Source organism: Podarcis raffonei, chromosome 8 (genome assembly GCF_027172205.1).
Source record: "Podarcis raffonei isolate rPodRaf1 chromosome 8, rPodRaf1.pri, whole genome shotgun sequence".
NCBI lineage: Eukaryota > Metazoa > Chordata > Lepidosauria > Squamata > Lacertidae > Podarcis > Podarcis raffonei.
The window spans coordinates 77,619,838-77,631,477 of record NC_070609.1 but is presented as its reverse complement, the minus strand read 5'-3'; the positions used below and the strand labels follow the sequence as shown (position 1 = coordinate 77,631,477).

At 48.6% G+C, this 11,640-nt stretch overlaps 1 protein-coding gene across 1 annotated transcript; it reads right to left on the bottom strand.

The window, feature by feature from the left end:
• Window positions 1-5,201: 5,201 nt before the first annotated feature.
• On the bottom strand, window positions 5,202-9,141 carry LOC128420333 (casein kinase II subunit alpha'-like). Its single transcript, XM_053401938.1, has 2 exons — window positions 8,344-9,141; window positions 5,202-5,438 (listed from the first exon to the last, which is right to left on the bottom strand). Exons 1-2 carry the CDS (start codon window positions 9,124-9,126, stop codon window positions 5,202-5,204), a joined length of 1,020 nt encoding a protein of 339 aa, XP_053257913.1. The 5' UTR covers window positions 9,127-9,141.
• Window positions 9,142-11,640: the final 2,499 nt, after the last annotated feature.

Here is an 11,640-nt window from a genome sequence, read left to right as displayed (position 1 = left end):
GAGGTTGAATCTCAAGGCAGCAACACTTTGGTGATAGGGTCTCTGAGCATGGAAAGAGTGCCTCTTCACTCCCTCCTTCGCTTGATAAAGCCAATTCTTACCTATCTCCAGGCTAGGCAAAATAGCTGGTGGCATACCTCTTGGAGCCTAGGCTTCTGTATTCTGTATTTGCCATCAGCATGGATGAATTTTTAGGGCTTATTTTATTTACCACATTGATATTCCACCTTTTCCGCCACATGCTGGCTTGCATGCTCATTAACTTCATTAGTTCCACTCTGAGTAGGACTAATATTGGATGCAAGGCATTGTTAGCAAAAGACTTTTGCAATAAAACTTTTGTTCCCTCTAGCAATAAAATGAAGGTTGAGTGTGAAAAACAGGTTGGGGAGTCTAAGCTGTAGTGGAATATATTTAAAGGAGTATGTGTTTTTAGTTCCTATTTCCCTCCAGAGCACCAAATGAGTAAACTCCAAACTTTAAAACAGCTGCAATAGTCCCTGCATGAACGGTCATTAATTTGTTCCTGTACAGAGAAGCTTGTTTTCATACCGTTAATATTCCCTTTGTGTGTGTTTGTTTATCTGAACCATTTTTACCCTGCTCACCAGCAAAAAAAAGGGGAGGGGCTTGTGAATGTAGCTCAGAAATGTGAAGGCACTGTCCTCATGCTTAAAACGACTAAAAAATAAAAATACACACAGCACAAAAGGAAACAAGGTTGGGAGGGAGGAGGAAGAAAGCAAACTTTACCAAGATCCTTGTTATGACCAGCTGGAGTGGAAAGATTTCAATTAGGGGAGGAGTCAAAGTTGCTGCTTTTTTTGAAAAAGATCTGAAAAAAAGGTTTTGCTGGCTTCCTGTCCTGTAGCCGTATTAATTATAATGTTAGACCAGCTCTGAAACCAAGCAGCAGCTTGAGGGCTGTTTTTGTTAGCACCAAAGCTGGAGAAGGAAGGGTTAAAACTCAGCTCCATCTTGTGGGATCCTAATTAATCAGGTGATCCCCAGCTGGGGCTCCTGCTTTGTGTTTTTTAAAAATCCTGCATCTAGTTTGGCCTTGTATCAGCCCAAGTGAGTTTAGAAAGTGAGCCTAGCCTCTTGCACCCTAATTCATTCATTTGAGATGCTGATTTAAGAGGCCAACTAACATTATTGTTTTACGGGATTTCCCCCCCTGACTAGCTCAATGATAGAATTCTCTATTTATAAGATTCTAACCTTCACTGGAGGGGCGCGGGTGGCGCTGTGGGTTAAAACACAGAGCCTAGGATTTGCCAATCAGAAGGTTGGCGGTTCGAATCCCCATGACGGGGTGAGCTCGGTCCCTGCTCCTGCCAACCTAGCAGTTTGAAAGCACGTCAAAGTTCAAGTAGATAAATAGGTACCGCTCCGGCGGGAAGGTAAATGGCGTTTCCGTGTGCTGCTCTGGTTTGCCAGAAGCGGCTTAGTCATGCTGGCCACATGACCCGGAAGCTGTACGCCGGCTTCCTTGGCCAGTAAAGCGAGATGAGCGCCGCAACCCCAGAGTCGTCCGTGATAGGACCTAACAGTTAGGGGTCCATTTACCTTTACCTAACCTTCACTGGGCACAAGATTCCAAGAACTGGAAGGGACTCAAATGGATTGGTTTTTTGTTCTTGCCACGACAGGACCTAATGGTCAGGGGTCCCTTTACCTTTACCTATATTTTAACAATCCCAAAGGTTTGAGAGTCAGTAGCCCAGAGGTTGTGACAGCCTCACAGTAAGTTGTGCACGTCATCTCCAGAAAAATGACATTGCAAGGAAGCTCTCATAGGATGAAACTGTATGTGAATAAGTTGCTAGAAAAACCAGAAAAGAGAATATTTTGTAAAATGTGCTTCGTGTAACAGGAGGTAATCCAGGACAGCAATTTTAATCAAAATTTGAGATATGGAAGTTATTATTATTATTTACTGTGGTGATTTGTTGTGGAACAACCCCACTGAAGAAGATTAACAGAAGTTACCCAGACGTCATTGCTGGTTGCGAAGAGGGCTTCATGACAGTGAAAGCTTCCAGGACCCCAAAATGTAGCACGCCACTGATCCAGACTGACCCCTGAAACCCACAACAGTGTTGTAATTTTCCTACCACCACTGCAAGTTTCCTACACACACCCATGCCCATCCCCACACAGTGCTTTTTTCAGGGGGGGGGGTACGCAGCAGTACACATACCCCTAAACATTTTGTGAATCTAAGTTTGGCCTCATTGAGGGGCAGTATTTCAATGGGGGATGTGGGTGGCGCTGTGGGTTAAGCCACAGAGCCTAGGGCTTGCTGATCGGAAGGCTGTGGACAAATGCTGGCTCCCTTGGCCTAAAATCAAGATGAGTGCCACAACCCCATAGTCGCCTTTGACTGGACTTACCGTATTTTTCGCTCTATAACACGCACCTGACCATAACACGCACATCGTTTTTAGAGGAGGAAAACAAGGGAAAAAACATTCTGAATGAAACAGTGGATGTATCATTTTTGTGCTTCATGCTGTGGCCACAGACATGTGATCTGATGGTGAATTTGGGGTGACCCAATGCAAAAATCCTGAGAATTCCTGTGGATCCATGCTTTGTAACCACATTTTTGCACCATTGCAGCCCCAGGCAACAGTGGGTGTGTGATTTTTTTTGGTGCAGGCTGTAGCCATGGACATGCTATGTGATCTGATGGTGAATTTGGGGTGACCCAATGCAAAGATCCTGAGGATCCATGTGGATCCATGCTTTTTAACCACGTTTTTGCACCATTGCAGCCCCAGGCAACAGTGGGTGCGTGATTTTTGGGGGGCAGGCTGTAGCCATGGACATGCTATGTGATCTGATGGTGAATTTGGGGTGACCCAATGCAAAGATCCTGAGGATCCATGTGGATCCATGCTTTTTAACCACGTTTTTGCACCATTGCAGCCCCAGGCAACAGTGGGTGCGTGATTTTTGGGGGGCAGGCTGTAGCCATGGACATGCTATGTGATCTGATGGTGAATTTGGGGTGACCCAATGCAAAGATCCTGAGGATCCATGTGGATCTATGCTTTGTAACCACATTTTAAGTGGGGAGCGAAGGAAAAACAAAGAAGGGACATGAGGGGGTGTGCAGAGAAGCAGCTGGCTAAGAATGCAGGAGAGGGATTTAACGGGAGGGAGAAAAGAAAGGCAAAAGTTTCCCCCCACCCAAGCCAGCCATCTCTCTCCATCTCTCTCTCTCTCTCTCTCTCCCTCTCCCTCTCTCTCCCCCCCTCTCTCTCCCTCCCCCCCCCTCTCTCCCTCCCCCCCCTCTCCCTCTCCCCCAGCAGCACCGGAGCACAGAGAGGAATTAGAAGGAACACACTCTGCTTTCCCCTCTGCTTGCCTGGAGGGGAGGGGCTTTCCCTGCTCTTTGTTCCGTTTCAGCAAACACAGCAAGGAAACAGAGACCGGTGGGCAGTAAGACCCTGAGGCAGAATGCAGGAAAGCAGCCACTTCCTCTTTTCAGGTTTCCCTTCTCCGTGAAGCGCGATTTGATTTTTGCCTGCTTTTTCGGCTCCAGGGACCACACATTCGCTCAATAACACGCACAGACATTTCCCCTTCCTTTTTAGGAGAAAAAATCTGCGTGTTATAGAGGGAAAAATACGGTAACCATCCAGGGGTCCCTTACCTTTTTTACCTTTACCTTATAAAAGAACGGGATGCGGGTGGTGCTGTGGGTTAAAACACAGAGCCTAGGACTTGCTGATCAGAAGGTTGGCGGTTTAAATCCCTGTGACGGGGTGAGCTCCCGTTGCTCGGTCCCTGCTCCTGCCAACCTAGCAGTTCAAAAGCACGTTAAAGTGCAAGTAGATAAATAGGTACCGCTCCGGCGGGAAGGTAAACGGCGTTTCTATGCGCTGCTCTGGTTTTGCCAGAAGTGGCTTAGTCCTGCTGGCCACATGACCTGGAAAAACTGTCTGTGGACAAACATCGGCTCCCTTGGCCAGTAAACAAGATGAGCGTGCAACCCCAGAGTCATTTATGACTGGACTTAACTGTTAGGGGTCCTTTACCTTTATTTCAATACAAGTAGGAAAATGAGAGTACCCCTAAACATTTTTTTAAAAGAAAAAAGCATTTGTGTGTGTGTGTAAATTTTGTTATTAAATTTTCTGTTTTGCAATTTAGAATATTCATTTAAACAACCTTAAAATATTCATGACTTCCCTTCTTCTCTCTCCATGGTTCATTTTGCATAGCATAAATCCCTGCATATTTTATATAAACTAAACCATTCAGTATTCCATTATTACTTCCCTCAAAACTTATTCACACTGTTGAATTTATCTTAATGCTGCCCACGTTTTCAAGTATACACAACCCTCCCCTCCCATATATTCAATAAACATTTTCCAATCTTCTCCAAACAAATGTTCTTCTTGTTCTCTTATTCTATAAGTTAGGTCCGTAAGCTGTGCATATTCCATCAGATAAGTTGGCATTCACTAGTTTTCCATTTTGGGGCTAACAAAACATGGGCCGCTATAGTGGCATACATAAATAACCTTTTTTGACACCTGGGAATTTCCATCTGAATCATCCCCTACAAAAAGGGGGGTGTTTTTTTGGAAAGGTGTTTTTAAACATTTTTTTTTCCAATTCATTATGGATTATTTCCCAATACTCTTTTACCCATTTTCATGTCCACCACATATGAAAGGAAGTACCCCCAACCTTATTGCATCTCCAGCACTGATCTGATTCAGTCTTACACATCTTAGCCAGTCTAAAGATAAAAGTAAAGGGACCCCTGACCGTTAGGTCCAGTCATGACCGACTCTGGGGTTGCGGCACTCATCTCGCTTTATTGGCTGAGGGAGCCGGAGTACAGCTTCCGGGTCATGTGGCCAGCATGACTAAGCCGCTTCTGGCGAACCAGAGCAGCGCACGGAAACGCCATTTACCTTCCCGCCAGAGCGGTACCTATTTATCTACTTGCACTTTGACGTGCTTTCAAACTGCTAGGTTGGTAGGAGCAGGGACTGAGCAACAGGAGCTCACCCCGTCACGGGGATTTGAACCGCCGACGTTCTGATCGGCAAGTCCTAGGATCTGTGGTTTAACCCACAGCACTACCCTTGGAGTTAAATATAAATCATTTTCAAGTAGTTCTCCTTCAGGGAATAACATGCTGTAAACTTCAGGTCGCTCTGAAGGAGCAAGCCCTATTGATTCCTAGCGGGTTTGGGTCTGAGTAGCCCAGGTCTCCTGCCTTTGCATTTATTTTGCATCTCTAAAACCTCTCTCGGCCAAGACTTCTCTTGCGGAAGATGGTGTCCATCAATGACCTGCCTCTGGAGATCCTGCTGGATGTGTTTGACTTCTTCCCCTCGTGGCACCTGCTCCGCTGCTTCCGTTGGGTGTGCTGCTGGTGGAGAGACCTGGTGGACTCCTTGAACGCTCTGTGGAAAGACAAGTGCAGACGGGCCGGCTACCCCATTGAGATGCTGACCAGTCCTTTCCCAGACTGGAAGGTCTTCTGCCTTCTCTGCAAGCTGCAGAAGAACATTGTCCGGAATCCTTTCGGCAAAGGTGGGTCTCTGTTCGGTGGCAGAGGGTTACCCCTGGCTGCTAGCCTATGGTTATTAGATTTTTTTCCAATGAATCCAATGAATTTTTTTTTTTTTTTTTTGAGGCTGAGTAGCAACAGGGAGTCAGTAGTGGGGATGGTGAGGCAAAAGACCCTGGGCCCAAGCACACATGCATATTGTATAAAGGTGCAAAGCCATAGCTGTCAACTTACAGATTTGAAAATAAGGGACCAGCAGCCTCGAAAATAAGGGATCAGCAGCCAAAATAAGGGATTTTCAGAGCACAGGTAGGTTCGACTTCTGAGCCCCTCCGAGCCAAAGGCAGAAAGCCCAGCCAGCAGCCAAATGAAGCCTCAAGCGGTGGTTCCCACAGCGCAGCAACCCGGCAAAGGGGATGCAGCAAGGAAAACCACCGTCACCTCTCCGCTGGGAAGCGCTGAGCAAAGGCGAGTCCCCAGGCAACGCAGCCAATTTGATCGGCACAAGGCATGCAAGCTCCACCCCCCAGTCGTTCTGAGATCCTTATTGGGTGAGCAACGCAGCTAAGCAACAAAGTTGGAGCCTCCCTCCTCCCTGCCCAGCAGGGGAGGGAGGGAGAGGAGCTGCTTCCTTTGAAACCTGGGAAATTTAAGGGACATCATCAATAAGGGACAGCAGCGGGACACAGCCCTGGGATAAGGGACTTTCCCACCAAATAAGGGGTGGTTGACAGCTATGTGCAAAGCCCTTCTTTCGCACCCTGTGAAACATAAATGTGCAGTTTTTTTAAAAAACTGGGCAACGCCCCCCCACCCGAGCCTTCCCCGATCTGTCAAAACAAAGGAGGAAGGCGGGATCTACAATGGATTGCTGCCTGTGCGGTTTTCTTTGATGGGGGGGGTGGAGGGGGAATTTCAATGTGAGGGGGTGACAAAAAACAAGTTCTGCCCCAGGTACCAACTGACCATTCTACACCACTATACCCACCCACCCTGTTTTCATGCTTTGCTCTGATATGACCTTGCTATGGCAATCGTCGGTCGCCATGTTGTTGGGGCCGGGTCGGAATTTTTTCCACTTGGCAAATTGGAACCGGCCATTTGGTTTTCGCCTGTCTTGTAGCAATCATTGCAACCTTTGTGAGGTTAGGCCTCCATTTGGTTGCAGGGGATGTTGTTGCCTTCGCCTGCCCCTCCTCAGTAAGGGTATCCTGTTAAAGGGATTTGTGAATACTGTCCAAAGCCTGGGCATGGGCTAGGGCCATGTCACAGCCCCTACAGGGACCTCTCAGGGTGGTGCCACTATCTGACGTAAGTTATTGGGCATCCCATATCAGTGGTTTACCCTTCTATGGACTCCCTGCAGATGGGCAGGAGTCAAGATATAGCCTGGCTTCACCCCAATGTCTAAGCCAGACAGCTCACGTTGGTAACCAATAAAGTTGTGGCCCCCGCTGACAGGGGGAGCTCCCGCCAAAACATCATACATACATCACAGAATGAGGCAGTCTCCAGCAGAAATCCTGACTCCCAGGATACCTGATAACGGTCACTGATTGCATTACCAGGGCAGCCTGGCTATTCTTTTGTGATGGTTAATACTTTGGGTTCCTGACTCCAGGTCACAGGCTCACTCTATTCATACACAAATACCTTCCCGCCGTTTACCTTCCCGCTGGAGCGGTACCTATTTATCTACTTGCACTTTGACGTGCTTTCGAACTACTAGGTTGGCAGGAGCAGGGACCGAGCAATGGGAACTCACCCCGTCGCGGGGATTCAAACTGCCGACCTTCTGATTGGCAAGCCCTAAGCTCAGTGGTTTAGACCACAGCGCCACCTGCGTACTTCTATTGGGACTGCTTAGCCAACGTAAATAATTGTTGTCTTTGCCAATGTCTTCCATCCTGTTCACACTGGGAAGCAGGACTGAAAAGGGTCTTCTTGCCTCTGGGAGAAAAGCTCAACTTCTTGTCCCTTCTGCACTTTAAAGCCCCTGCTGAAAACACAGGGTTGTATCCAATGCTGCCTGCAGGGACTTCAGCAGGTGCTTTCTGTCTCCTCTGAGCCTGAGTCCACATCACAATGCAGCCAGTCATGCACTAGGTGAGTGTTGCCAGGGGATGGCTGTGGTTTATATAAATCAGACCCTTTCCCTGTTTCCCCAGTGTCTGTTGCTGAGGCCTCAGTAAAGCCATTAAGCCTCGGGTCTTGCTTGAACCCAAATTGACTTCACTTTCAATCTCATGGCTGTGTCTAAATGCAGGCAAGTTGGGAGGGATATTCCCAGTCTAGCATAGGGGACTATCAAGTACAAAATCCTGTGGAAGAAATACTGTGCAGCTGGTATGGGTCAGCTTTTCACAACTGGTGGTTTATGACATGTATATCCTGCCTTTCTCTCTCAAGGTAAGGTCCATATTTCTCCTTCTCCTTGTCTTCTCCTCACAAGAATCTGGTGAGGCCAGCTAGGCTGAAAGTGAGAGACTAGCCCGAGGTCACCCAGGGAGTCTCCTGGCTGAGTGGGGCTTTTAACCCTGCTATCCCAGGTCCAAGTCTACTATGACACACTGTCTCTCCTAGAATCTTGGCACGGTGGCCGTGCATTCCATCTCACCAAGGGCTGTTGCCCAGCAACAAAGTGTGTGGCTGTTTGAACAGAGGTTCTGGCATCCTCAGCGTGTAGAGCCTTGCAGAGGTTTGCTGTAGTGGCCCTTGCTTAGTCGGTATAGACTATGGCATACACTGACTGGCAGCAGCACTCCAGGGTTTCTGGCAGGAGTCTCTCCCGGGTGCACCTGGAGATTATAACCATATAATTCATCTGTACCCAGAACCTTTGCAATGCGAACCAACTGGTCATAGTTGTCTTGACCATGGAAGAAAGGTTCTTTTCGGAAGATCATGCTGGCCAGCATACAGCCTAAGCTCCACATGTCTAAGCTATAATCGTACATTTGGTAGTCAACGAGGAGCTCTGGCCCTTTGAAGTACCTCGAGGCCGCACGGACGTTGTATTCCTGAGCTGGATGGTAGAATTCTGCCAAGCCCCAGTCTATGAGCCGCAACTTTTTCTGTTGGTGGTCTATCATGACGTTATGAGGTTTGACATCTCTGTGCATGATTCCCATGCTGTGACAGTAATCCAAGGCCTTGAGCAATTCATACATATAAAACCGAATATCAAAGTCTGTCAGGATCTGATACAGTTGCTTGAAATCTGTATTATTGATGTATTCAAACACTAGAGCTGGAGTCTTTGACACTGGATCCTTGACAGTGTCGATCAGTTTAATGATGTTTGTTCCACCTCGCAGGTTCTCCAGAATCTTAACTTCTCGTTTTATCTTCTTTTCCTTCACTGGCTTAAGAATTTTCACAACCACTCGTTCGTTGTTGGTGATGTTTATAGCCTCAAAGACTTCACTATATTTCCCCCAGCCGAGTTTCCGAACCAGTTGATAATCGTCTTGATTACCCCAGGTGGGGACGTGCGCCTCGTAGTCCCAGTACTCGCGACTCCTCAAGCTGTTGACTTCGGCGTAGACGCGGGACCGGCTCCCGGCGGCCGGGCCGGCCATGGCGGGGGCGGGCGGCGGCGAGGAGGGGCCGGGAGACGAGGCAAGGCGGCTGCTGCGGCGGGGCGGAGTAGTAGCGGTAGCCCCAACACCGGCGGTGCTGGCGGCGGCCCAGCAGCAGCAGCACCAGCGGGGCAGTCACGGGGAAGAGCGGCGCCAGGCCGGCCGCTACGTGGGCGGCACACTCCCTGGCTTCCTTCGGAGCGCCGCCGCAGCGGACCCCATTCGAGCAGCATCATTGATACATCATCACTACATCAGTGGAGCGTCACAAATAGGGAGGGGTATACAAGGGTTGGGACACAGGTGGCACTGTGGGTTAAACCACAGAGCCTAGGGCTTGCCGATCAGAAGGTCAGCGGTTCGAATCCCCGCGATGGGGTGAGCTCCCGTTGCTCGGTCCCAGCTCCTGCCAACCTAGCAGTTCAAAAGCACGTCAAAGTGCAAGCAGATACCACTCCTGCAGGAAGGTAAATGGTGTTTCCGTGTGTTGCTCTGGTTAGCCAGAAGTGGCTTAGTCATGCTGGCCACATGACCCAGAAGCTGTACGCCGGCTCCCTTGGCCAATAAAGCGAGATGAGCGCTGCAACACCAGAGTCGGCCATGACTGGGCCTAATGGTCAGGGGTCCCTTTACCTTTATAAGAAGATCAAACCTCTCCATTCTGAAGGAAATCAGCCCTGAGTGCTCACTGGAAGGACAGATCGTGAAGCTGAGGCTCCAATACTTTGGCCACCTCATGAGAAGAGAAGACTCCCTGGAAAAGACCCTGATGTTGGGAAAGATGGAGGGCACAAGGAGAAGGGGACGACAGAGGATGAGATGGTTGGACAGGGTTCTCAAAGCTACCAGCATGGGTTTGACCAAACTGCGGGAGGCAGTGGAAGACAGGAGTGCCTGGCATGCGCTGGTCCATGGGGTCACGAAGAGTCGGACACGACTAAATGACTAAACAAGAACAACAAGCTGAGTCCCTGGTCTGGAATGAGCACAGAAACTACATAGCGCTTCCGACAGGAAATCTAGTCACCGCCCTGCTCAGTCACCAGGCAGCAAGAGGAAATCGGAAGCGATCCTAGTCCAGGCACTGGAAGTGCAGGAAGAGACATACCTCCTGCTGCCAATCCTCCCCTTAGGGGCGGGGCCTCTAGCAAGTTCTTCCCCTTGTGGGCTGGGCAAGCAGTGGAATCCCTGCCAGACTGTATTTGCATAAGATGATGCTCCTCCCAGCCTGCCACGCCGCTTTCAAGGCCACAGGCGCTTATTAAGCCCCAGTCTTGCTGCTCCTAAGGTTTTAGCTCAGCCTGCAGGAATTTGCTCTGAGCTCCAGGAAGCAGATTTCCAAAGGTGGACTCAGGACCCTGCAGCCTACAAAGCAAGTGGATGCAAAGCTTATATTGCAGGGGAGCCAACTCGAATAAAATATTGATAACTGATCACATGACGTAGTGCAGGCACACTATTTGAAGGGCAGTGCCCATGAACATTTTATGGGGGGGAGAGACCCTTCAGCCCCTAGGAGTTGGCTGCTATGTTAAGATTGTGTGTTAGCAAGCATTATGATTAGCACAAAAAAGCCCCAATGTTCTGTGTGACCCACTAGGCTGAATTCAGCTCCACCACTGGTCCCCATGAAGCATGGCTGTAGCCCCTGGAAGGTGCTCCACGACCCTCTGTGGTGCATTTATTTTGCTTGGTTACTTCCTCCAAAAGGGTGCTGTACAAAAGTTTAAAGCAGTATATATAACATACAAAGCACGCAGATATCTTTAACAAATTTTTCAAAAGAACCAACATAAAAACTAAATAAAAAAGTAACAACTCAGATACTTCGCTATGACAAAAAATGAAAATTGTATTATGAGGTTACCTTGAAGAAGTCATAAAAGGTATCAGTTTAAGGGTCTGGAAACTAAGACAGGTGAGACACGGTTGAGGGAGCTGGGTCTGTTTAGCCTGGAGGAGACTAAGAGGGGATACAATTGTTACGAAAAAGGAGCAATGCAGCAGAGTGCTCCAGATGGCTGGAAAGCCAAACAGGATGTTGATGTTTTGGGACTGTACCGTGGGAACAAAGGACAGTCTATTCAGTGTACTGAGCACCGGATGTTAGCTCAGAGTGTCACATGATCTGTACTGGAAGTACATGGGAGGAGTTTTCTCTCTCTCTGCTGTTGATGTTAAGAGAGTGCAGACACGTTTTCTCTGTACTGCTGGAAAGACAGGAATAAAGGCATGTAAATACATTTCTGTCTGTCTCCTTCCCCTCCCTGGGATGGCAGGGGAGAGGGGAGGAGTGGTGTGTTCTTCTCACGTTGAGGAGGATCGCCAATTGAGATCTCGCCTGATCTCGCCGGGAGTCGCAGACAGGGAGGTCAACAAGGGACTCAAGCAGAGTGCCTGGAGAGTGGCAAATTCCTCTGACTAAGGCTTGATCCCGACAAAATGGTAGCAATAGCCGATCCATCTTCAAATAACTAAAGGGCTGTCCTAAGGAATGGAGCAAGCTTGTTGTTT